At 41.6% G+C, this 26,606-nt stretch overlaps 2 protein-coding genes across 3 annotated transcripts; both read right to left on the bottom strand.

The window, feature by feature from the left end:
- Window positions 1–2,217: 2,217 nt before the first annotated feature.
- vps39 (VPS39 subunit of HOPS complex) lies at window positions 2,218–17,115 on the bottom strand. Of its 2 annotated transcripts, none has more exons than XM_068339445.1 (24): window positions 16,547–17,115; window positions 16,277–16,342; window positions 16,125–16,189; window positions 15,842–15,884; window positions 15,652–15,746; window positions 14,694–14,792; window positions 14,520–14,612; window positions 14,154–14,337; window positions 13,948–14,068; window positions 13,468–13,588; window positions 13,072–13,201; window positions 12,096–12,238; window positions 11,813–11,953; window positions 10,660–10,801; window positions 8,686–8,772; window positions 8,228–8,301; window positions 7,925–8,141; window positions 7,130–7,258; window positions 6,766–6,868; window positions 6,488–6,533; window positions 5,743–5,892; window positions 4,780–4,914; window positions 4,364–4,455; window positions 2,218–4,104 (listed from the first exon to the last, which is right to left on the bottom strand). In XM_068339445.1, exons 1-24 carry the CDS (start codon window positions 16,617–16,619, stop codon window positions 4,023–4,025), a joined length of 2,631 nt encoding a protein of 876 aa, XP_068195546.1. In that variant the 5' UTR covers window positions 16,620–17,115; the 3' UTR covers window positions 2,218–4,022. The 2 variants fall into 2 exon arrangements, with proteins under 2 accessions (XP_068195546.1, XP_068195547.1); XM_068339446.1 differs by having other exon boundaries at window positions 13,072–13,198.
- Window positions 17,116–17,669: 554 nt separating this feature from the next.
- Window positions 17,670–26,492, bottom strand: LOC137610676 (transmembrane protein 87A-like). Its single transcript, XM_068338406.1, has 20 exons — window positions 26,357–26,492; window positions 25,552–25,609; window positions 24,925–25,022; window positions 24,573–24,689; window positions 24,386–24,433; window positions 24,235–24,276; window positions 23,818–23,941; window positions 23,642–23,703; window positions 23,352–23,535; window positions 23,163–23,262; window positions 22,882–22,975; window positions 21,863–21,934; window positions 21,664–21,772; window positions 21,308–21,366; window positions 21,106–21,209; window positions 20,939–21,015; window positions 19,983–20,047; window positions 19,824–19,876; window positions 19,683–19,713; window positions 17,670–19,565 (listed from the first exon to the last, which is right to left on the bottom strand). The coding sequence occupies exons 1-20, from the start codon at window positions 26,465–26,467 to the stop codon at window positions 19,524–19,526; spliced, it is 1,650 nt and encodes a 549-aa protein (XP_068194507.1). The 5' UTR covers window positions 26,468–26,492; the 3' UTR covers window positions 17,670–19,523.
- Between the last annotated feature and the right edge of the window lie 114 nt (window positions 26,493–26,606).

Raw genomic sequence — 26,606 nt, 5'->3', positions numbered from 1 at the left:
CCAACCTAGGGGTGTCCTTTCTGAGGTGATAACCAGAATCTAATGGGATTAATAAGAGGTGTGTGTTGGTGCAGACAGCAACCAGCAGCTGAGGACAATTTAAGAATCAAGACGTGGATCTCTAAGTCCTGACAGCTGCCATGGAAAACCGGGGACTTGTCACCTACCAGGAAGGAGCTGAGAGTAGGATCATTGGGCCACATGGCAGCAATCATGTTGTGGGTGAGGATCAGAGCTCCATGCCTAGAGTCACATGTGATACCTCCTTATTTGGAAGGGGTGATTGTAGTGTCAGGCCGACCATGTGTGCATCTGCTTTAAAGACCGTCCACGTCAGCTTGCAGATAACCTCTCCTGTGCACCGACTAAAGATGCTTGGGTCAAATCCAATTCCTCCTTTAAAAGACGTTTAACATGTTGACATGGTTATTTTTAATAAATATAAATATAACATTTTAAGCTTCTTCTGGTCACAATGCATTCTGGGATTTTCTACCAGTCCGTTTTGAGTCTGGATGTGATAACACTTAGCATGGAGGGCCGTCTGAAGGGCCGTACGACCGCTACTACGTTCAAATTTCACACGTGCGTTTAACACATAGTAGTTGTGGGTTTTCATCATTTGTTGTTGTGCGGTTTCCACGGAAACCTGTACACACATAAAGGAACAGTGATGAAGTAGTGGTGACTCAACGTCAACAGCCGCCTAGGCCAGTATTTTTACGACCACCACTCACCGACTTCATGAACTGTCGAGTAATTTTTCTTTCTTTCTTTTTTTTTTTATGCAGGCCCGCAAACAACAAGCAGACGAATGAGAAACAGGACTTTTGGCCGAGCTAATCAATGACAGAGTTTCTCAACAGAATGACTCAATAGTTCAAAAATAATGAGAACTTTCTCAGAGAGTAGATCATAACGTGGAGAAAGTTTTACCCCGAGGGACACCTGATAGTCTTTAGATAATTTAACGGCGTTGTTAAATGTTTCAGCGTGGGACCAGCGGTGGGGGGGGGGGACCAACTGGTGTTACCGTTTATGGAGAGAGGGGTTTGAAAAGAATAGAGAAGAAAAGAAAAGAAAAAAGAAAAGACAGTAATCCTTACATCAGCCCCAGCATCATGGTTGACTCAGCTTTTACTCAGAGTCCTCCACATAAATCGTGGGCGTTTTCTCCTGGGGTCAAAAAGGTCAAACTCCTGCTGCCTCACCGCTTTTAACTGGAACACCTTTTCCATTTGTGCACTGGTGCGCAATTCCGAGACATTACAGCATGCCAGTTGGGAACACACACAAACACACACACACACTGAAAAGGAAATCTACAATGATGTGGAGGGTGATGAATTATTCAGCGTTTCACAACAGCTTCATGGATGCTGTTTTTACAAGCTCACAGGGGACGCTGGTGTGATCACGTCCTCCATATGCACCAGCGACGCGTCTGTCGGTCGAACATATTCTGCAGGTCTGAGCCCACTTGTCAGGCTTGTTTCTGTCTCCCTGCCAAGACGACGGAGTCATCGGGATCCATCCGAGGCTCTGACGGAGGTAGAGGACGGCCGGCAGACTCCAAAGCTCGTGGACGTGTGACTGAATTTGTTGCTGAGCAGTCGGGCCGTTGTGAAATTGTTGCTCCAGCTGGATCAGCTCAGAGTAGGAAGTCCATTAACAGCGAGGGTATTCTCTGGTGCCTGAGCTCCAGAGATAATGGGTCTATCTGGGACAGGACATCAGGATGAAATATGGGTGAAGCCGACTGTCCGTGAATAGATGAGGAGGGGAAGGACGCCCTTTCTCCTTTATAAGAACGGGAGGACATTTAAAATGCATGTTTAGAAAAAGGAACGCAGTAAGCAGTAGATATCTTTGATAAACTCACATTCCAGCCTGCAGACATAAGAATGTTTTACTTAAGACCATGTCTTTTATGGGAGATGTAAGATTTGGATAAAAATCTGTATCCATTGGAATTTGTTTGCAAAATCATCCATTTAAAGTCATAATTTTCATCATCATGATGTCCAGGAAGATTTTCTCCTTATCAGTGTTTTCACTTTTTTTTGGTATAAAAAGACTTCCATACATTTGGGGAATTTCTTACAGGAACATTATTATTGAATCAGCTGAATGTAAATGTGACCAACCTACCCAGTAAATACCAGCACCAGTGCGAACATGTGCGAGACAGGGATGAGTGACGCACACAAACACGACTGGAAATTCTTGTTTATTATCAATTAAAGCCAGACAGAGCTACACCACCTTCAGACTCGATTAACGTCGTGAGATACTTCTGTATTTACACGGTACACACACGGTGGTACAAATGTTCCAAATAAAAACAAATACTCAAGAACAGTCTTCGCAGAGAATGTGTGCAAACCTCAGACTTCAGCTTAGTGGTTGAAATGTTCAATCATGTAAGTCCAGGGAGTAACAGAACAAATGACCTCGAAGCAGTCTAAAAACATACATTCATCGCTTTATTATTAAGTCTAGTTAAACTGGGGAGTTCTAGCTTCTGGGATGAATCCTCGTACAAACAATACACTCATACACAATCCAACAAAATTGCAGTTAAAATATACCGATTGATCATTCCTTCCAGTTCAATGAATAAACAGGATTTCCACCCACTTTTAAAGTGCTGTTATTTTGAGATGTCAGAGTGAGATGTTATAACCTTTGACAGAGTAACGGAGTCTTTCTTCAATATAAAGAATTAAAGAATTATCCAGAATGACAGACCCACTAATGATGAGAGAAATTTCCTTCACCATGTTTGTCGTTTATAAATAAAGATTTATGAAAACCTAAAAGCGGAGTGGGACAAAAATGGAAGAGTTGAAAGAGAGGTGGATACACTAATTGATCTGCTTGTTAGAGGTGTGAAAAACATTAACACACTCGAGTGTTAGATCTTCTTTTTGTGATTTATTCTCACTGGTTTACGCGCAAACTTTTTATGACTGCGGTTCATTTTGAGCTACGTTTAAACCCCACACCACCAGGTGGCAGTGTTGGAACCCATCTTCAGTCAATTTTAACTGGTTTACTGTAAAACATAAAGAAGACGTAACCAGAAATACAAGTTTACATAAATATGACAATTATATCAGATAGTAACCGATCAGTCAGCTCTGCTCCACGTTACTTCTGATTAACATTTTAATGAATTTACTTTCATTTATAGATAAATGTCATGTCCAAATTGCTGCTTTTTTTTGGGAAATTGACGACAGATTAATTAATTACAAAAATAGATTAACTACCTGCTTAAAGAAAAAGGTTTACAGATGGAATTTTGAATGAAGGTGAAAAATTAAAAGAGAAACCCTGTAGTTTTATCCTGAGATGATTGTTGCTACGTTGGCTGCCGTTCAAAAGTTATAACAACTCACTGATGTACGTCTGCAGAAAGAAAACACAAAAAAATAAATAAATAGCATTCACACCAACTGAAGCCAAACAGTCATGAACAATGTTAATGAAAGAAGCGCCTCGTGTTTAAATCAAACACAACAAGACATTTGTCTTCATCAGTAAGGGCACGTACATGCTAACCGGCAAATTAAGCGAGTGAACCCACTGCCAACGTGAGCTTCAGAGTCCCCGACGGGATCCGACTGCGCTCCTGCAGAGTGAAGCTGGCGTAACAAGCAGTTTCTGGAGTTTACACAACGTTACAGGAGGAGGGGGAGACGGCGAGTTCTCTTCGAATGAGCGCTGATTGGGCGCATTTTCTCTTGAGGCACCTGAAGTCCTTCTAGCGCTTCAGTGACACCTGCTTCAGAAGTCAGTCCTCCTTCATCTTCATTCCTCCTCTTCTGATGAGCAACAAACACACACACACACACACACCCACCCCTTGTTACTTCAAACCGTATCAAGTTTTTAAAAAATGTCGACGCTTATTGTTCTGCTTGGGGCGCGTGATTCCACAGCCTGGAGGTTTCAAAGGTGTCCGAGCTTCAGAATCCATGGAGACAGTGGATGGGCGTGTTTGCCGGGCGGAGCTGTTACTGCTCCGTAGGACACACGTTACGGTCTTTGCAGCAGAAGTAATGCACCACCACGCCGTTGGGATACCTGGCAAACGCACTGAAAGAGGAGGAGGAGCAAAGATATAGAGCAAAAAGCAAAAAATAGAAGCTTATGTTAACACACAAACGTCACTTCACGAAAACAGGTGGGATCAAAGACATGGAAGCAGCTTACGCAACATATGCAGTCATTTTATGTTTGGTTATTTCGGCCAGAAATGTTTTACGATCATGAATATATAACATCTGCTCTGTTCCTTTAAGCGCAGAACAGTTTCAGAGGAAATTCAAGCTTCATACGCCGACGCAGCGATTACCTGTTCCCTATTTTCTTCTTACACACTCTGCAGGTCTTCTCCTCCGTGATGACACATTTAACCTGCTGGTGGAAGATCCGCTCCTCCTGCACCTGAAGACGGGGAACGTATCAGGTTTAATCCCGAGGTAACTGTATGCTGGATTAATTAAAACAATTCATTTCAAGTATTTGTGAATTTGAATACATGTTAACCAGAGGGAAGCCTGTAACCTCTGAGAGGATCAATAAAACATCCCGTTGTGTTTTTAATAAAGAGGATGGAGACTAACAGCATGAAAACATTCTTTCTGATGTTTTCCTCGACGTCGCGCAAACATCCTTCGCTTCGGCGGCTACACCAGGTATTATTATGAAAGCTGAAATTTGAATCCCATTTACATGAAACAACACGAAACCCCGCTACGAAGGACTCACCCGCAGGAACTCGGCCTGTAGCAGACTCTTCAGCACCTGGTTGCAGCGTTTCCTCTGGGCGTTCTCCTCCAGGACGCTTTCCAGGAAGACGCGGATCTCTCGGATCTGAGTGTTGGCTGGGAGGAGATTGATGGCCTGGAAAACATCGGCTTGTTCAACACTGGTGACCAGTTCTAGACTTTACCATCAGAAAGTGGAGAAATTACTGAAGAACAAAGCTGAGACGTCCTTTGTGGAAATTCAACAAGCTTTAATTATTGGAAGTTTGTGTTAAATGAATCAGTTGTAATTTGATTTTTAGACATTCCATTGTGCAGCAAACTAAATATATATAAGGACTGTCCTTGGAGGGATTTCATCTCATCACCAGATGTCAGTTTGTGGATTGTGATCAGTGGGACTTGAGTTTTCAACAGAAACATAAATTAAGTGGTTTCTATTTTGGGTTGGGGTTCAGGAAGTCAAACCATCAAAGATTCACATCACAACCTAATCTCCAAGGAGATCGTCTCCTTTCTTTTTTTTTTTTTTTTGTATTTTATATCACAAAGGCAGCGTTCTGATTAAACGCAGCCTTTCCATTCTCTTTTATACGAGTCTTGTTCGGTTCAGTCGCTGCTTTGATTCAAACCAAATGCCACACGACTTTATTCTAATCATGTTATTCTATCTCATTCAGATCCTGGCAAAATGAGCCACACTTATCCGGTTCCTTTTCAATGCCATGTCTTGTCTGAATTGGCAGCGATTACTAAATTAGAGAGACGTCTATTCTTTACAAATATAGAGAAATCCCAGAATTAGAAAACAGCTATGTCCTTCCGAATTAAAGAGCAGTTTGAAGTACCGGAGAGGTTGTTGTGTGTGAAGGTTTAAGTACAAGAGTTTTAGCACTGCCTCGCGGGGGTTTGTTCTGACTGAACCCCCGGCGCAGATCGGAGCGCTGCTCTGTTCCTTCTTTACCTTGGTGGTGTTGAGTTTGCTGTGGTGAACCTCCAGGACGTGCAGGGCCGCCTGCAGGTTGGCCTGAGGCTCCGACAGCTCCATCTTGATGGGCCCAAGACAGTGGACGTCAGGAGGGGACAGGTACATCCGCAGCAAAGACAAATACACCTGAAGAGGTGAAAAGCAGCCATTAGAACATTAGAAAATTTTTTTGTTGAGAACGTTATTTGAATATGTTAATGGTTGACATGACAGAAAGTGAGTCTTTATGTTAAACTAGCTACTGCATTCCCATTAGAAGCTTGTGTATGACAGCGGTGATGATCTTTTCAGACGTTTCTCGACAAGAAAGCAAACATTTCTTGAAATGTTGAGCAACATCCTCACAATAACAAGTTTAATGGATCAAAATAGGGATCTTTTATCATCCTGCCCTTTGAGGCTAGTGATGAATAATTGGTTGCAGTCAAATATTTTATAGCCCTGAAAGACAATATCAGCTCACTTCTCTGACATTTTTGTAGAACTAGCGATGCTCTTGTCCCTGAATGCCGGAGGTATAAATAATCCATTATATTTGTCAAGCATTTTTCTGCAGACAAAAGGCACTCAGCTGAAGGCAGAAGAAGATGATGTACGTAATATGAAAAAGAAACATTTAAAAAGCAACAAAATCTATGAGCGTTAAAAAAAAATAATTCTGTGAAAAATTAACAGATCAGGAACAAAAATTTCAAATAAAATTAGATTAAAAGCTACTTACGTCTTTGTTCCCATCGACTAAACTGTTGTAATGTCGGTGACAGTATCTGCAGAGAGATCACGTGAAAAGATAAAACCACAATATGGAGTAAATTATTTGCCGCTTCACAGAACGAATACGCCTTCGGATCAACTTATTCACCATTTTAGACTCTTTAACAGTCAAATATTAATTCAAGTCAAATCAGCTGCTGAGGGTTTACACAGGTTTTTCTGGTGCTTGGTGTTAACTGCTCTTCCTGCTGTGAAGGATTCTGGGGCGTTTGCAGGAGTACTCACTCTTCAGCCATGTGGGTGTCCTTCAGGATGTGAACATAGATGAAGAGCGCCTGCTCGTGTTTACCCATCCGTCCCAGAAGCAGCGCTCGCTCCTCCAGGAGGCCTTGGGACAGGTGAGAAATTTTAAGAAAAAATAGTATCTGTAATTTCCTTTGACACAAATGACAGACGTTTTTAGTCTTTTATTCATATCTATGATCATTAAGGGAAGCCAACTTCGCTTTTAAACATGAAAAGATATGAAATGACAACAGCTGCTACCACATAAACAAAGTCTTCGGAAACAGGGAGATCCCAGATTGACTTGGGGAACTGATCTTTTAACCGAAAAGAAGCGACGTCCACCGTTAAAGACAGTCCTCACCGTCAAACGGGAAGTCACTGATGAGCCTGGCTGGTTCGTAGCTGGTGGAGGAATCCAGGAAAGACAGCAGCTTGTTCCTGAACTCGCCCAGATCTCCCTCCTCCTTCCCGGCGGCGACAGCTGGAACTCCTACGGCAGGACACGGGTTTTAATTACATCAAATCCCTTTAAATGACCTGCAAAGACTGTCTAATAAATTGATCGGTGGACTGACAAGACATTAGTCTGCAACAAATTTAATAATCAACCAATATTTGTAGTCAAGCAAAGTGACAGATCTGAAATCAGCTGCCCGTTACACGTCTAATAATATAATTTATGAGTACATCCAGTGTTTTTAAAGGAACTCAGGTCTACAGTGTTAATAATATATGATCCAAATACTGTCAGAAAACCAAACTATAATGTATTACAGGCCGTGTGATGCATTCTGTTTCATAGCATGACAGATTATTCTTATTATTCTCCGACAGATTGGAAGTTAATGAGCTGCACATGTCGAGCTGCTGGCGGAGGGCTTCGTTTCGATAGGCGACCCCCTACCCCACCCCCTGGATGATCATTAAATGGCTCAAACAGAGAGATGGATGGCGTTCATGATGTGTCTGGCGATGACTGTGGACGAGCAAGTGACAGAAAACTAAACCCACATGCAGTGATGTAATCACAGGAAAACTCTGCAGTGAATTAGGAATCATGTTGATAAAGTAATGCCTTAAGAAGATTCTGAGATCATTTCTTGTATTTTAGATACTTTTTTTTCCCATAATGGAAAAATAATAAATTTGCTCGTACCTTCCGGCAGTGAGTTGAGGTACTGCTTCATGAGGCCCTGAACTCTCTCCAGGTACAGCTGGATCAACACGTTGTGAAATTCCGGGTCACTGTCTTCCCAAATGTTAACGATGTGCTCCAAATATGGGATGGCGAGTTCCTTAAAGCCTTCCCTCAGGAAGTTGAGCACCTTGTGTCGGGGCAACGTCTCCACTTCTGTCAGATCCTCTGTAAAGATCTGCACACGAGAGATGAGTAATTTTACATCCATAAAATAAATGAATCAGTAGTTTTCTGATGTTTTAAACAAATCTCACGTCCCACCTTCAGGCCATCCTCAGGGCAGATCTTTAACACCCACGGAGAAAACTCAAAGATCATTCCCATATTCTCCACCCCTGTGGGGAGGAAGACAAACCTTTATCTTCACCACAACAGCAGGAATGGAGATGCAGCATATATTCAAGTTTCAGAGTCACACATGCAGCGTTTGATTACAGTGATGATTTAAAGTTACTGGCATGTCTTACGCTGTGCAATAAAAAAAAAAAAAGCAGCAGGAAAAAAACACTCTCCTTCAGTCAGCGCCAGACATTTGAAAGACTGCAGACCATGATGCAACAGAACGCAGACAATATTGTACGTTACATCCAATATCCACAATGAATCAGGGTGAAAGGTTTCTCAGAGGCTTTGCCAGAGCCACCACAGCAGATTAAACACGCAGTGACAGCTTCAGTGCTCTAAGCTGAAACAGACCGGACCGGGCCGTCAGTCCTCACCCAGTCGTTGGAGGTACTGCACTGTTCGCTCGTGGCCCTTCAGCGGAGAGTTGGCTTTGGTGGACTGATCCAGCAGCACCTGCAGGGCTGAGAGAGAGAAAACCGGGTGAGGTAGAGTAAAGGAAGTCAAAGATATAACGGTAGCTCATTATAGCTATAACAGTAACCCCTCATTACTCATGGTTTATGTGTTCCAGGACCACCTGTGAAAAACAAAATTCCGCGATATAGCGACTAACCATTTATTTTATAATTTATGGTAATTTAAACGGTTATGAAGCCTCCCTTTACTGATACTAAACCACCTTATATTTGTATTACCTTTTCCTACACTCTTATGGATTGTTTCACGCACATTTTTTATTATTAGTAGTAGTAGGAGCAGCTGTCATCATTAAAATGGTCCATAATAGAATTAACTTTGTTTCTGTTGAATAAAACACATAATAGTGGAATCATTAACAATTTTTAGTGGAAATGTGATTAAAAATTAGATCATCTTTAAAATTCAAAGAGTGTAAATCATTTGTTTTCACCTCTTACAGGCTCATAACGCTAATTATCTGATTACATGAGAGAACAGAGGCATTAGTGCAACTCAGTTCATTTTTCTCTCTAGTTTCAGTGTCAGAAGAAAAAAGATGTCAGTCGTTTTAGTCTTCCTCGTCGTATGAAAGTGGAGAGTGGGACACTGGGAAATCCTCCTCTCCTGCTCTCTGCCTTCTTTTGCACAGTATCTTCCTCTCCTGCCAGGAAAGTGGTAACAAGCAAATGTTCATGACATGATACCCACCGGATTTTAGACCGCGTTGCATCGTGAAACCGGTGACTCCTGCACACCCTGACCACCAAGAGCCAATGTGACTTCAGTGTGAGTGATGGAAAGTAAGAAAATCATCAAAGTCATCACCCCTCACGGGCAATGCAATACATAATTCCTCTGTCGACGGGAATTGAACGAGACACATGTGGCGTTAACTGGTGGACGGGAGCAGCTGGTTCAAATTGGCACAGAGACAGAGAGGCAGACCGAGCAGCATGATTATACAAGCATAAATTACAGCAGACAGATTAAAACCAGCCGCGCTCACAAGAGCAGGCCAGACTCGGCTGCAGGATCCCGCCAGAAAGCAAATGACTATTAAGACGGCTCTGATCCGCTCGGATGATGAGGAAACCTCCCCTGAGATAAACCGTGTAGCCTCAGCCGGCGCCCAGAACGCAGCTTAGCTACCAGCACAAAGCTAATACCTGCGCTAAATGGCTACCAGCTCTGCGCTTGTAAACATAATGGACCAATTCAGGAAACAATGGTTCTTGTGTTTAAACTGGGAGCTAACAAGGGGGAGTGTGGGGGCTGACGACGGCCAACGCGGTTTTGGCATCGAGCCATTTGTCATTTAGAAACTAAACCTCAAATTTGACTTCTAATTTGAACGTGAGCGTTTGGGAGACGGTGTTTTAATTTGTTCTAACCTCACGCTGCCACCTCAGGCGTGTGACACATCAGCCACACACACACAGTCTATTATTGAAACTTTAATCCCCAAAGCAAACTGCTGCATCTTTAACATGTCAGGATATCCCATTATGCCACAAAATAATGCTTCCCTTCTTTTTAGTTTTTTTTCCCCCTATGATTCCGTGGAGGTAAAAGTAAAACACAGTGATGTGTTACAGGATTTGGTTGTAACTTAAAGCTGTATGTCACAAATAAAAAAAATCATACAGTAAATCAATTGCTGTGATTTTATTTGAAGTGGAGAGAAGTTTCATTTAATCACCTGCTTAGAGAGAAACAAAGCCTACGAACGTGACTGAACACAAAAAGAATAAAACTTTAAACATCTTTTCCTCTAGAATAATCACCTGAGTCTTTGACTACAACTCCCATAATCCCACACTCCGTGTTTTGGTTATCATTGAGGGCCCCCTAGTGACTGCAGTCAAACACTGAACACTTCTGACCCTTACCCTTCTGATGCAGACCCTTCTTCTCATAGAGGATGATGAGCTCGCTGTACTTGTGGGCCTTCTTCAGGACGTACTCGCTCTCCTCAATGTGGCAGTGGTTGTTTTCCAGGCGGAGGAGGGGGGACACCAGAGCCACGTTGGTCTGGATGGAGAGAGCAAATTTTAATCATCAATCACGCGATATCGACGAAGACACCATCGGATTTCAAAAGGTGACATCGCTGATCAATTCATCACAGCCTTTAAATAATTAAAGCCAGATGCTTGAAACTACAGAGATAATCCTTGAGGTGAACCGCGGAGGTTTCTCTGGTTGAGGAGTGCTCAGTTTATCTCAAAAGGTGTAGGAAGCACCTGGAGAGTCTTCCAAGAGTCATAAATGACATGAACAGGCTGATAAATATAGAAAAGAAAGTCAGTCCAGCTGTTTCACAACATTCCTTAAGTGTAGATGAGGTTTTTGTGGATCCATATCAGGGTAAATCAAAGGATTCTCTTAGCTGTCCAGGCATCTGCGTCTCTAAATCAATACCAGACCCATTTAAGTGATCTCTGGAAGACACCTCAACTCCTTTCAAAGCAAACCTGTCAAAGCAAACACATTGAGCTGCGTGTCAGGTGAAGGACTGCCGTGTCCCACTGCCGGTTTCAACGGTCGCAGTAACTTTTTTGTGATAACACCTAGTTGTTGAAGCGGACGGTGAAAAGTGCCAAGTTCCTAAGAGCTGATGTAACTTTTGGAAGTTAGAAACAGTTTACGTCACTGACAAATACAGTCATTAAAACAGGTTTCACAGTCATTCTGAGATGTTTTCTGCAGTTTATTCTGCAATGTTTTTAAGTCCCCATCTACTTTTTGACTTAAAGACGGCTGCATCGCTTACGATGGATATAATCTACTCATTTTAGAGTGAACTGTTCCTTTGAAACAAAAAAAGTCTGTGTAAAATACGCTTCTATTCACGTGTTCAATTCCAATCTTTCACAGTGACAAGTAATTTTTGGAAGACACCTCGATCACTTGACTAAAGAGGAGCAGAGGACAGTCAATCCGCTGCAAATTCATCATGATCCAGTCAAACACTTCAATATGGAAATTTCTCCTTTTCAGTAACAAAGACTCAGGAAAAAAAAAAGGACAGTCTGGGCTTACATGCAGGTAACATTTCAGCAGGGTGGTGTCGATGATCTGCAGCAGTTTCTTGCGGCTTTTGATGGTAGGAGTTCCCTCCATGAGCGGAGACGTCGAAGACGGGTCCGAGTCGTTCAGCTGCTTGACCAGATGGTTGCGTTTCTGACATCATAAAGTTAGACAGAGATATCGTTTATATTCACACCACTTTCACCTTACATATGCTTCTACTATTATAAAACCCTTTGGTTGTTGTCATTGTCTTAGGACACACACACACACACACACACACACACACACACACCTGGGTGAGGTAATCAATGAGAGCCAGGTGGGCCTTCTCCAGCTCCGCCCCGGACAGCGAGGGCAGAGGGTTGGGATAGTGCAACTGTTTGCGGTAGTCGGGTGGGAGCAAGTCGGGATACAGGCCGATCACGTGGGTGGGGTCTGCAGATCACAGGAAGGGATATTTACCTCAATCAACAAATGAGACGTGAGTTTATTTATTGGATTTGATTAAAGGCAAAACTGATTTGAGGTCGGAGTTAATGACACAGATACACAATACTCTGTTTAAAAAACTACTTCCACCGGCCAAAATTGACAGTTTGTTAGAGCCAGAAACACTCTGTCAAGACTGTGGAAAACACATGTGGATGCAAACGTTTCCATCAGTCAACGGAAGAAACTGCAGATGTCAAAAGACTTCAACAAAAGTCAGCAGAATAAAGGATAAAAGTGTGAGATTCATGTTAGTGAGGCGACAACACACAGATCTACTTCAAACCTTCATGTGAGTGCGGGTCTAAGTAGAACAGCTGCTTCTAAAGACACACATCAGGTGAACATTTTCCTGGTCTGGAAACAATTTCTCTATTGCTCAAAGTTTAATAATAATACTAATAATAATAATAATGTTGGCTGAGGTATTCCCTCTGTGAGAGTGTTCTATTTTGAATGAGGGCATAACAGATTAAAATAAACAAGAGGGAGTAGTCACCGACGTCTAACACCATATGATGCTGGTTTTCTACAAAGGATGTTGTTGTAAGAAGATAACAGGATCATAACTGGAGCAGGGATATGATTTTTCAGTCATGTTTGAACTCCATCTACAACAAAAATTCAATTCCAGGGGGAATTTATTGGTTGCTGAGAAAACTATGAATTCAGTACAATTTTTCAATAAAAGGCTGCAACTCTAAAAGACAGAAAGTCCAACAGTCTTAAAAGTTTGGCTTAAGTCAAACTGCGTCCCCTGGGAGGAAGGAGAACCTCACCTGTGCCAAGTTTGGCAAACACCTGCATGGAGTCATCAAATCTTTTTTGGCAAAAGAGGTTGAAGGCAAAGAGATTCTGGATGTGGTGTATCTGCTGCTTCTTATCACCATCTGAATCATCCTTCATCTTCTGGCAAAAAGAAGAGGAAAGTCAGAAAATGTATCACTGGCATCAAAATGTATACAGCTACTGAAAAGCTAGCGTCCAAAAGGTTTTGCTCCTGGAAGTTTCCCCAGGAAACAGAGAGGTTGGCAGACAAGCTGACTGTAATGTAAGAAGCGGCGAGCATTTAAAGGATGGAGGTAAGGGATTTGAGGTTCCTCTACCCGGAGCTACAGCACTAATTGAATCTCGAGGAATTTCATAACAAGGTTTAACAGTGAAGTGAAGCTCACCGCCAGCTGAAGAGCCAGCTCAAACTGCTTGTCCTGAAGAAGCTGCCGGATCTGGCTGGATATCGACACGGGCACCAGGCGCCACACAAAGTGGTTGCTGGCAACATAAACAACGTTTGGCCTGAGAGAGAGGAGAGAGCGTACTGGAATTAAAATGTGTTCTCCTTTGGAAAGAAGAATCATCATCATCCTGATTAGCGGTATAATTATTGTGGCAAACAGAAGCCAGGGGAACTACTGAGAGCAACAAACTTATGTTGGGACGTCTTTTTAAGGGTGCTTTGCAACAGTTGCAATATCAGGAGGGGATCAGCAGGCTTGTATGTCTCTTTATTTCCACTCTCAAAACTTATAAATTAAAACGAAATACAACCCTACCACACTAGTTTGGTAAAAATTAAATGTCCCGACTCTAATTTTAAAGAATGTGGTAAGTTTGACTGAACAGGTGAAGCGGTAGCTGCACAGAGGCTCGGTTACCCAGCTGAAGTGATGAACCGAGGTCTTTGCAGCTCCACGCTCTGCACCAGGAGTCTGGGCTCAAAGGTGCGGATCTCTACGACCCGGGGGAGGACGGCTATGATGTAGGGAGGCTGGTGCTCTGAAAAGAAGCGACAGGGTCAAAGTTAATGACCAAGGCTAGGTTTGAGGATTTTCTGGTATTAGCTAGTGTTTGTGTTTCTTACCCATTGCTATAGGGATGTCCGTCCAGTTCAGGGCACACTTCTGGGTGCAAACACCCTCCTCGTTTAACACTACAGTCAGGTCATCCTGACCGACAGCCACCTTCCCATCAGCCAGTGGGGCAACCAGAGGCTCCAACTGTTTCCCAGTGGGGAAAAGCTCCTTGATGGAGCCACGGCCATCCATCTGGTTCACAGGAGGGTTGGTATGAGTGAGGGTGGAAAGACACACCATAATAAAAACATCTCAAGCTTTATTATAAGTCAGTAATTGAGCAATAGGTGGATTATCAATTTAAGCTGTAGGCAGCAGCAGATAAACAGTAAGTGTAAGATTAAGACATGTTTATCCTTTCGTGTGACACACACCCGAATAAGGTAATAGTCTCGTTTAAAACCAACACAGATGGAGTTTTCACACCAAGCCATGGATTTTGGAATATCGGGAGCGCCAAAGTCCCCCTGAGGGATAAAAGACAACATGTTTAAATGAGTCCTGGAATAAACTGCAGCGAGTCACATCTCAAATGTACAATATTTTACCTGCAGTTCATGGAACTCTCGATCCTTCCAATAATAAAGCTGCAGTTTCTTTTTCACTGCAACACACATTCTCAATCTTTCCTCTCCTGTGCTGGTTTGCTGAGAACAAAAGGAAAATGAGTGTGGGGGAAAAAAATAATGTGTATATTGTTTTTGCACATTTAAACTTTTTTCCCCTCGTCTTGCTCCTTATGTCAAATCAAAAGCTGAAGCACCTTGGTGAGGGAATGTTTACAGCTCATGTTACATGCTGTCATCTGTTACCTCCAAATAAAGACAGTAAAGCCCAAAATTATAACAAGATTGGTAAAATATTAGGATAAACGTTCACCATAATTGATTACTTATGTTTCCCAGAACACTTCAGTCAAAAGTGAAAATCCAGCCATCATCTGCTGACCCCAATTCAATCTCTGCATAGTTATACAAACAAGAAGCTGCTGTGTTTAATCAGAGTCACTTATTACAGCAACCGTAGCAGCGCTCGCTCTTTTATGTGTGACTGAACTTCCTGGTAGCAGGTAACCACTGAGGTATGCAGAGATCACGAGTTTTATTTGATGTCACTCTACTTTCCATCCAGTTCAATGCTTGGAAGACCAGTTCTGCTAAGTCTGTTTTTGTTTTTAACGACACTCAACTCTTAATTCCAAAAACAACAAGAAAATGATAATAGAATGCAAAGGACTAGAAAACACATTATCAGACTGCCAGAAGCCATTTTCAGCTCCAGGAAATAGTGAGCGCTGGTGTAAAGTGAAACGCTCTGCGCGCACACAACCTCTGATTTTATTAAACTGAATAAACCAGCTCACTCAAAGCTCCCTGGAAACAAAAAAGCTTCCCAGTAAGACAGCTAACCAGCCCAGTATCTCAGCCCGCTAGCTGCATGCTGGGAGACTAAAATGAATAATGTTGTTGATATAACGATTTAGAATTAAAAGCGACTGGAACTGACCAGTAAGTCACAGGCAAAGAGTGTTGCTCCTTTAGCTTTGGATAACACAGTGATCTGCTGGAAGGTAAGGAGGTCGTGGACGTGGATATTGTTCTCTGCAGATGAAGACATAAAATAGTCTTTAACTGATAACACAGATGAATTCTAACACACGTGAACTTTCGTATCTATGTTAGGGGGATAAACTTACCAAGAAGACTGACGAGGATTTTGTACTGCGAGACAACATAAAGCTATGGAACACAACAGAGTAATTCAACATGAAGTATCCATTTATGTGAGAATTAACATGCAGTGCATTATGCACTGATCAATATCAACCATCCCAATGAAAATCAGATCAGTGGGAGTATAAGCTGAGCATTTTCATAATCAAACTCCTATTATCACTACTAAAAAAAGGGTAATACAATGGATAGTTGTATAACTGACCTAAGCAGAACTCTCTCTCCTTACCCTGAAGTCTTACGTACCTGCTGAATCTTCTTTGAGAAGTTCTTATTGGATTTTTCCAGTGTCACCTCAAACCGGTTGGTACCTAAGGGTATAGAAGACATCAGAAATGACTAAACCCATCATTTGAAGCAGACAACACAGTTTGACACATCCCTTTTGTTTGATATACCTGCATCTTTCTTTATTCGGTAGAGGAGAAGATGTCCTGGCTTGGTTCCCACAAGCAGCCAGTCCTCTGTGAAGGAAGAACTAAGAATCAGGGTCTGACATTTCAAAGTGTGCTGTCAATCATGTCAGGTAACATAAACGTTTTTAAGTAGTGACTGGCTTGCAGTACATCATTCATGACAAACTGAGATTGCAGTTAAATAATCGCCCATAGGCACAGCTTCTTTGTCCAAGAATGGAAGGCTAGCAGTAGAGAATGACAACAACTTACCCCATGCCGCCAGGCAGTCAATCTGAAGAGGAAGTTTTTCTAAAATAGGCACTGGTTCATACGCGTCATGCATGTTGAAGTGATATTGTTGATTCAATCATAGACCGTTCTCCTGGACGAAGCCCCAAAAGAGTTAATGCAACATCAGCTGACTGAGTGACCACTGATAAGTCCGTCAGGCTGCTGCGATTTTATGTCTCCATCAAACGACTGGAACTGGTTTAGTGTCTCGGTTGTTTTTGAGAGGAAACCTAATCGGGTACGACTCTGATACCATGGATTTTCGTTGTGCTATGAGGTTAGGCTTGTTAGCCAGCTATCTCTCCAACCAAAACAACAGCTCATCGCTAGCTTGTTAGCCTGAAGTTAGCAAGCAACAGCTACAGCTATTTAAACATTGTTCTCAAGTAACTCCATGTCAACAAAAGTCCGAACAATAGCAGTCATTTAGTTTATCGATAAAGACGAACACAACTTTTACGTCAGTCAAAACGAATGCTATCCTCCGTATCGGCTGTATCGCTTAGTTTGCGTTCTGCTGGTTAGCTCAATTTTACTTCCTCAGTTGTGTTCACGGCTGCGCGAGCGAATGAGATTTGACAGGCACGTGACTAGGCACGTGACCCGGCACCCGCTTACTCACGAGGAACGCATTAAAGGTGCAGTGACTGAATTTATAGTAACGTAATTGTACCATGCAACTCTCGCGAGAGTTCAAAACTCAATTTAGGAAAATAAAAGCACGAAAATAATTGAAAATAACGATAAAAAAAACTACTGTGCATTAAGAAACAGTGATTTTGAAATATTACTGATGATCTAACAAGGGTTTTAAAGACTTAAGTATAATTATCTACATTTTATGTCACGTGTAAATCTTGTAATTACTTCATTTTGTCATGTCAGCAACATATTAACAAATTAAAATATATATATAAATAAATCAAGATTTTATTGAAGTCTGAAATCCCTGGTTGGAAGTAATTTTTTCCATCTGTCGTATTACAAAGCATAATTATTTTAATTGCCACACTTTGTATGTGTTATATTAGTCTCTCAATCATTGAATGCTATAAGTTGCAGAGCATAGCATAAGACAAGGGAGTTAAATATTTATATACATGCTTATCCTAAATGCACACAGAAACTTGCACAGTAATTGGGTTTTAATAGAAATTTATTAGCAGAACATAGGAAATAAGCCAGACAATATCATCAGCTTCACATTACTATGCAGACTTACATCAATAGATTGGGCTTTAATGTCTCTCTACAATAAAATATTCTAAATAAGACTCGGATAAATATAAAAAAACCAAACATAAATTAAGGAATTTAGAACATCCACACATTACTGTAGTAGATTTTAAAAGGACGGAAAGATTATTTCAACCAGTTAAGGCAAGATTATTTTGTAGTGTATGAAATCTTTCACTGCGTTTTTACCACAGAAATTGGTTTAGGACCTCAACAAAAGTCCAATGAGGCTAGACTGACAGATTAGACTCACTGATTCTGTGATTCAGTCGCTAAAAAACAAATTAAATTTGGTGGTAACATGAAGCAGACCTCAATCACAGTTGAAAGTGAAGAACTTTTTATAGAAGTGAAAACATCCCTAATTTTAGACATGACCTAATTACTGGTACTTGAAAACAGCTACAGAAGTTTTTTTTTTTAATAGCATAACTCCACACAATGAGGAGTCTTTCACTTGCCAGTAATGGACTTAAAATAACCATTAGTCACATATTCAGTTGGCTGAAATATTCCTTGTTAGATCACATCTGATGGAAGTGATCTAATTTATTTGTGCATACAAAATGGGCAATTTGACACACTGTGTTTATGACTTTGAAATGGTTTTATTACTAAAAGGCTCCTGACATTCTCCCAACTCTAGAAAAGGGTGTTCTATTCATCACAAGGATATGATCACAAAAACACAACTGTAAATGTTTTACCCTGACAAATGTGATATGTTTCAAGTATTCACGGATGCAGCTGTGTTTACTTACAGTAAAAGCAGCTTATTTATTTGTATATTCAGGAATGACTCAATTAGCTAGACAACAAAGTGTTATTTTAAGAGATGTGTTAGTGTTTTTTGTTATTCTATTAGTGCTATGTCGTTGTGTTAACTATAAGACATACATGTATAATTTGCTTGCTCAGCGACAAGAAATGACCTCACTGGTACATTAAAAGCACTAAAACATTCTTTAGTTATCTGGCTAAATGGATGATCACACGTACACATAGTGCTTAGACAGATCGATAATATCACAAATGCTGAAAACAGAATTTTCGACATTTATAAGTTGTGACAGTTGTGTTGTGTTTCATAGCATAATAACTTTTAGAAGTTTTCTTTCCCTTCCACTCCTTATCTGATTTCCTGGTTTATAAACCCAACAAACGTCATGATTTGTACTCGAATATAATTGAAAGCATCGCTTTGGGCAATCGTGGGTCACTTCTGTGATTGGAAACAGGCGGGGAATAATCTGCCAAATTTTTAATATCTTACACTCCAAGAAATGAAATGCTGCTTCAGTATTGAATTAGTCTAAAACCACAGTGCAGGATTTTAATAAATAGTATACTTTCCACAAGGGCAATTTGAAATGCCACAGTTCAACTTGATTTTGGCCGAGTTTGTGTCATTAAAAAAGAAAATAAAACATTCACAGAAGTGCTCTGTTGTCTTGTTTCATCAGATTCACCCCCTCCCAGAGTACTGAGCCTGCGATTAGCCGAACCAGCTTCAAGTCAAACAGTACAGCCATAACGTAACGCACAATTCACGCTTCTGTGAGCTTACTGGAGAAATGTAAAAAATGCCTGTGAAATAAAACTAAAAATGTAAAGTGTCTTGAGAGAACAGTTGGCTTTGCCCACATTTTTTTTGGTAATCAGCTCACTCAGAAAGCATCCTTTGCTGCCTGGAGTGAAACTGCTTTCTTGTTTCTGCCGTCTACTCCATTTTGGATCGCTCCATCTTGGTTTTCAGAATTTCCTAGAAAACAAGAACACCGATCAATGCAAAAGCAGTCATGTGATCGGTGGAATGACAGCACAGTAAACAGAAGCATTTTGAAGGGAAGTCATGGGACAAAGTCAAAGGGCTCTTTACCTCTTCCTCGTCTAGCATTACAGGGAGAGCTCTGTGGGGAGAGGAAAGAATCACTCATGAATTCATGTTTTGTACTTCAGCGGTTGCAGCTTCCAACACATTTTTAGCCCAGTGATTAAAATTCATAATAACTTAACGTACACATCTGCTACAGTTGTAGGAATGTTCTCCTCAACCCATTTTAGGTCTTCATCCTGATAAAAGAATTCAGAGTTTAGAGATGTACATAAATAATGAATGTAAACACAATAAATGAAAACAAAAAAAAAAAAAGATGCTGAGAGACGACTTTCTATTAACCTCTTTACTCAACAACTTCTGGGAGCCATTAGAATCAGGCTTTGAGCCTCTCATTTTCATTCCTCCTAAAAAAAAGAAAAAGAAAAGACAATTAAAATCACATAAAATCTCTTGTTCAGTTATATGATAATGGCACAACCAGACACTTCATTTTTCTTTCCTACTCCTAGAGAATTATCAGCCAAAGATTGGGCTCAGATATACCACGTTATGTAACACCAGAGGTACGATTATTTGCAGATGCATTTATAATGTTATTTCTCAAACATACGGAAGTTTTGCTGATGCTAATGTCACATCGGGCATTAGCAAAGACATCCATCAGACCAAAACAATGCAATAACATAAAGTAATAAATATGAAGACTTGGCAGAGGATGGCGGTCGATAGTTTTTAAGTGTGCACCAGAAACTTTCAGGCATGTTTTCCAAACGGGTGCAAATGACACCTAAGCTTCGTACTGAGGTACAGCAGAGTGTGTCGTACCATTAAGCAGCACAGCAGAGGAGACAGCAGCCCTGCATGCACAACTGTCAAATCCAATACAAACAACAAACGGAACAGCACACACACTGGGACACTGAGCTAATGAGCTATACCCGAGGTCCAGCCAAATATTTGGGCGGTGCTGATCTCCGCCTACACCTGACAGAAGCAGGTTCAGTCAGTTTACATGAGATTAAATGTATTTAAGCTCCAGCATGAGACGAGAAAATCCTTAACCTACCCAACCCTTGTGGATTCCACCGTCTCAGAATTTAGTCTAAGGGTTTTTTCTTGTTTTTCTTTTGAGTAGCTTTACTCGCCGTTTTGTAGTTGAGATAAAATATAAAGAACCCATGAAAAATGTTAAATTAAAATCGTGCACATCTGCATTCTTAACACTTTACTAATCAATTATTGATTAGCCACCTGTCTGGTCCCTCAATTCACAGCAGTATCACGATCGGTTTTACCAAAAGCTTCATTGAGCATTGGCTCCTTGGCCTCTTCCTCATCGTCGTCTTCATCAATCAAAGGCGAATGAGAGAATCTGAAAGAAAAAAGGGTGAAAAATGAAAAACAACCTCTGGCAATCTAGGATGATAAACAGGATCATTCCCAGACCCACAAAGACTCTGACCTCTGGCTGTTAGCAGAGGGTCGCAGTAGCACCATGATTACCAGCAGAATGGTGGAGAACAGCAGACGCCAGAAGGCATCATCCACCCACAAGTCCCTCCAGCCCTGCGGAACACAGACGGATGTTTTCAGGCTCACTGGTCATCTCCAAATAAACAGAGGAATCAATGATCCATTAATCAATCAGTAGAAACCAAACTGACCCTCTGGCAGTCGACCAGCTTGAAGACTTTGGTGGTCCAGATGATGAATATGATGGAAGCTGTGGACACAAAAGCAAACAATAGGTTTACTGTGATTGCTGCCAACGCAATGCAAAACCATAAACAGCGTGTGAACACCTCCTCAGTGGATCCAAAATCAGAGAGAAGATAAATGTTAGGTTAGTAACACTAATGTAGCCTGGAGCCTCAGATAGAGAAGGATGTAAACGCCTGGTTAGATCTTTTTTTAAATTCCTCCTTGCAGGGATGCAAAATGATTTCTTAAACTTAGACTTTAAGTTATTTTTAAATTAAATGTCAGCCCTGACAGAAAATCCATCCAGGATGATACTCACCGACAACAGAGAAAATGAGGGTGTTGATGAAATGCTGATACAACAGCAGCTTCACCACGTTCCTGCGAAGCTTCAGGAGACGAGTGGTTTGAGACAGACTGATGAAAATGTGAGTTCAAATTCAGGAAAGCAAACTGTTTGTGCAAGTCCAAATAACCAAAGTCGATCTGTAATGTTTCTGAAAACGAGTAAAGGATATCCACCACATGACGCAGGAGTCAATAAGGGAAAGGCTGAGATTAGCCACAAGAGCAACCGTCCAATAGAAACCCTGGCAAAAGAAGACAAGGGTAAGATTGGATGAGACTTATTCGAGAGGACAGAGTGTGTGTTTTTGTGTGAGTTTTTAAACACGAGATAAGCTTCCATCCATCGTTACACCGGTGGTCTCCCACCTCTGGACCTGCCTCCCCATAAATCCCATTTGCTCTTCAAACTACACCTCCTCCCTCCGTCCTTATTTTCTTATCTAAAGTTTGCTGATGTCAGTTTATGTTTCCGAACCCTTTCAACCTCTGCAGCATCTTCGGCTGCTTCTGAATATTTCTCTTTGATCAAGTTTGTCATTCCCGATTATCATCACACAAACCCTGAATAACCTTCTCTCTCCGTTGTCTCCTCTACTCAAATCTAATTCAGTTATTTACCGCCTTGAAATCTGTACCAGGCAAAGACTTTTATGTAGAAATACACACTCAGCATCACACAACATGCGGAGGCCGCGACACATAATGTCCTATTTGCACAGGCTGAAATGCAGTGGGTTTATTTATGCTCACCACAGGAACTGAAACTGTAATAAAAACAGAAGCTGGAGAGTGTGTCTCCAGATGTGGTTTTGATTTTGGTATATCTTCAGACGGCTGCTGGGCGGTGTGATGGATATTTATCAGGCTATCACATCAGCGTTATCGGTTCATGTACTTACACCCTATAACACTGAACAGTCGCTGATATTTCTGACGTTGATTTGGTGATTCCCATTTATCTGAGTTTCAAATCTTAAATGTGAATTTGAGCTTTCTCAAACGGGGTATCCACATGAAATAATACAGGGTAAAAACCCAGTTTACTCCAGTTATGTTACTGCCCAGTACATAAAAGTAGTACTTCCTGTTATTGTGTCACAATAAAAGCAATTAAAAATTGCGAGTGACAACAGATGGGTGATAAAAAAAGTGGCTGGTGGAGTTTATCAACGGTGAATACTGTACTTACACCTGTCACTCTGACCACACCTTCCACAGATGAGAAGAGCAGGTAGAGAAGCCCGACAGCAGTCAGCCGGTGAACAGTGGTCCCCAACCTGGGCCTGGAGGACAGAAGGAGGACTCAGAGTCAGCAGCAAAAAATAAATATGCCTTGAATTTACATTAATATGGTAAGATAAAATAAGATATTCCTTTATTGTTCCCACAGTGGGGAAATTTCCATTATTATGGCAGCATATATACAAATATACAAATATATTGAGATGTATGACGCCTCGGTAAACTTACCTGACGATCCCGTAGCCAAGACTGACAATGAGGACCAGGATTCTAGCAAGAGATCTTTTAAGTGCAGAGAGCAGCTCAGCAAATATGACAGCGCCTTGAACTGCGAAGAAGCACAAACAACAACGATCACAACAAACACAAAATGGAAAAAAAGTGATAGCATTTCACAGACGAGCATAAGGAACTAACCGTAGTCTCCTCTGTAGCGGAGGCTCTGGTATTCTGAGTAAAAGACAGCTTTCTCCAGCATGCCGAGGATGATGACAGCTCCGATCCAGAACTGGATCCGCAACAGATCCCTCCAGTAGCAGGCGCACCAGAAGAGCCAGAGGGCCCCGAACAGCACATACACAATGCACATGATCATGAAGAACTGAGGACAGGACAAAAAAAATCAGCGTTAATTTCATTTACATTACACCAAGGAGGACACCGGAACCAACGGCATCCAAATTACATCTATAACTGACAGGACACACCATCATCAGGGGCCAGTCTGCTGGTGAAGAGTAATCATGAGGCCCCTTCATCTCAACTTTCACTGTTACAAAAGAAAAGAAAGACACATCAGCTGACAATATTTACACATTACTTCCTCGTTTCTACAAAACAAGAATTTCTGCAGCTCCTGCAGTGAAATGCAGCCACGTCTCACTTGAGAAAGCGAAGCTGGGCTCTGCTCCAGTGTCATCAATCTCGACCCCACGAACCAAAGTCTGCACCTTCACGATGAACAGATAGGGACTGTCGTCCCACGAAGTGGCCACGGCACTGATGCCCTGCGAAAAGACGTCCGTGAACGACGACTCAGGAATGCTATTTTATCATTTCTGCTCTCATTGTGGAAGGTGTATGTGTTCTCCTGCATGTCCTTGAAGGCACCAGAGGAGGAGCCATCTTGATTAGAGGCACCTGAAGCTCTCATGACTCACGCTCTCGCTCAGTCAACATCCACACCCACATACTTTGTTGGACTTTTCCCTCCTATCATAAATTCTAATCCTGACCTTTCAGGATGTAGAAAGACGTGATTTCAGTTCATTTCACATTAAATATCATAACCACTTCTTACCGGCTTGTCAGGCCAAACCTGGCTCTGATTGGACGGGTCGCTCTACGAACAACAGAGAGTAAATGAGTAAACACAAACAGAAACATAAGACAATTCTACATATGAGCATTATGTTTCATATGATTCTATAATTTTATGACCGGTGACTCACGTTTGGGCTGGTGAGAGGCTGGTATGGGCTGAACTCTGAATAATACACCTAGGTGAGTTTATAGAGAAGAAGAGAATCACAGCTACGCTAGTTAAGACTGAGGTTACATTTATTTACAGAGTGTCCATTATTTATTTGTTCCTGTTCCCTTTCTTCCTTGTGAACAAAATTTGCTGCGAACACAAACCTTGGGTAAGAAGAGGGACGAGCAGTTGTCGAAGAACATGTAGCCCTGACTGTAGAAGCCTCTCCAGCCGTCTTTCAACATGTGGTCCATCCCAAACATGTTCATTGCTTTGCTGTCCTACAGAGGAAAGAGTTCAGTTACACCACAAACTGGATCCACTCCAACATAAACAAGGACACTGATTCTCTACAGCACATCTAAGATTACATGAAACTCAAGACCATCAGGGCCGTTTATCTTTAATGTGATTTCGTACTTCGTAGCAACGGTTATGTTAGCTGGTAGTATCAGGAAGTGTATTAGAAAACATTAAACTTCTGGGTGAATATTAGAAGCATTGATGAAAACTCACGGGTGTGTTGAAGACCTCGTTGTAGCAAACAGAGGAGCGCAGGTACCAGCTGATGTTGAAGGCCAGGTTTCCCTCACATGACTTTGTGTCACCCTGGACTACAGAGAGACAAAATACAGAGTTGTTTCTCACTTCATCAGAGGTGACTACTGTCGCTAACCGCTGTACTTCTTGGTTTTTAACGTGATTAGAGCTAGAATGCTGCCGTGGCCCATGATCCACCTCTCCTTTATGTTTTGTGGATGTCTGTTCTGGAGTTTTTGAGTAAGTAGGGAAATGATGTCCCACAACATTAAAGAAAATGGAAAATCCTTGACTATCTATCCCATATTCTGTTTCAAAATGCAAAGTCCTTCCAGTGCTTATAGTCAGAATTCCTTCAAATATTATTCTCCGACCATATTATAAAACCTTGTCGGGTAAATTGTGGTCACTGACTGTTTCTGACTCTCTCCTTGTTTTAAGATGAACATTACCCATCTAACTTGAAAACCCACATTTGAAAACAGTGAAAATTTGTCATTAGGAACTGGGTGTTAATGTTTTTATTTAAATGGGCACAGATGCAGCATTATATCACGTCCACAATTGTTTTAGGAAACGGAAAAATACAATCAGTCTACTCACACTTCATGAAGATGGTGGTGTTGGCATACAGTGTCTTTCGAAAGACTGCGTCCTGCGTCTGAAAAACACAACAAACTCTAAGTGAGCTCTTGCAGGCCAGCAAGGAGTCATTTAAAAGGTTTAGTGTGTTCCACTCAAAATTCTGTCTTTTCTTTGAGTACTATCACCTAGAAAAGAACACTGTGTTGCTGATAGCTCAGACATCCATGTGGACATACTTTAACATTCACTGTGCAGGATCATGGTTTATGCAGGTTAATTTTCTTTTCTTTTTTTTAAAAAAAAGGTAATCAAGCAGATGAAAAGTAAAATACAAATACAGTGGAGTAAACTGAAAGTACTGTATATAATCAAGTACTCTACTGTGTTGTACTCGAGTACATTGTTTACATGTCTATCTAATAGCAGTTCTTCCTGCTATGTACTGAGGCTAACCGGATTACCGGTTATAAACTAGTTCAGTTCGGTTGATCTATGCTGGTACCATTTATGTCCTGAATGATGTCCTACATCTGGTCAGCTCCACTGTTAACATATTTAAGCTAGTACTACTGTTGGGCACCAATGACAGAGACACTCATGGCTACCGACAATAATAAAAAACAGAGCGGGTTGAGATATTTTATTCCAAAATAAGAAGCTAAAATATTAGCCAAACCAGAATAAAGTGCAGCGAGTCAAAGAGCTGAATGGAGAGTTGCTAAGGAAGCTAGGTAAGCTACCTGGGCTAACAGCTGCTATGAAGCTTTATCGCGACAGGTTATAACACAACCCTAAAAACAAATGTTGGCGGTGCAGCACTGACCGAGTTGATATCCACCGTCCATACGGAAACCTCCGCCGCTGTCGCGACGCGACAAAGTACGGCAAACAACAGCAAACATGACCGACACGTCCGTTCATCGGGCATCTTCATGACAGCATCAACCGGATCAGCCTGTGAACCGCCTCCAAGTCCAGAAGGCTTGGTGTAGTTCATCCGGTGACCGCCAGAGGGCGGCGGGACGCTCAGCGCGGCCAGCTGGAGGCTGTGTGTGTGAGCTAAGCTACTATGT

Source organism: Antennarius striatus, chromosome 17 (genome assembly GCF_040054535.1).
Source record: "Antennarius striatus isolate MH-2024 chromosome 17, ASM4005453v1, whole genome shotgun sequence".
Classification (NCBI taxonomy): Eukaryota; Metazoa; Chordata; class Actinopteri; order Lophiiformes; family Antennariidae; genus Antennarius; species Antennarius striatus.
Note: the sequence above shows the minus strand (reverse complement) of the source record. Positions and strands in the feature narration are given on the sequence as shown.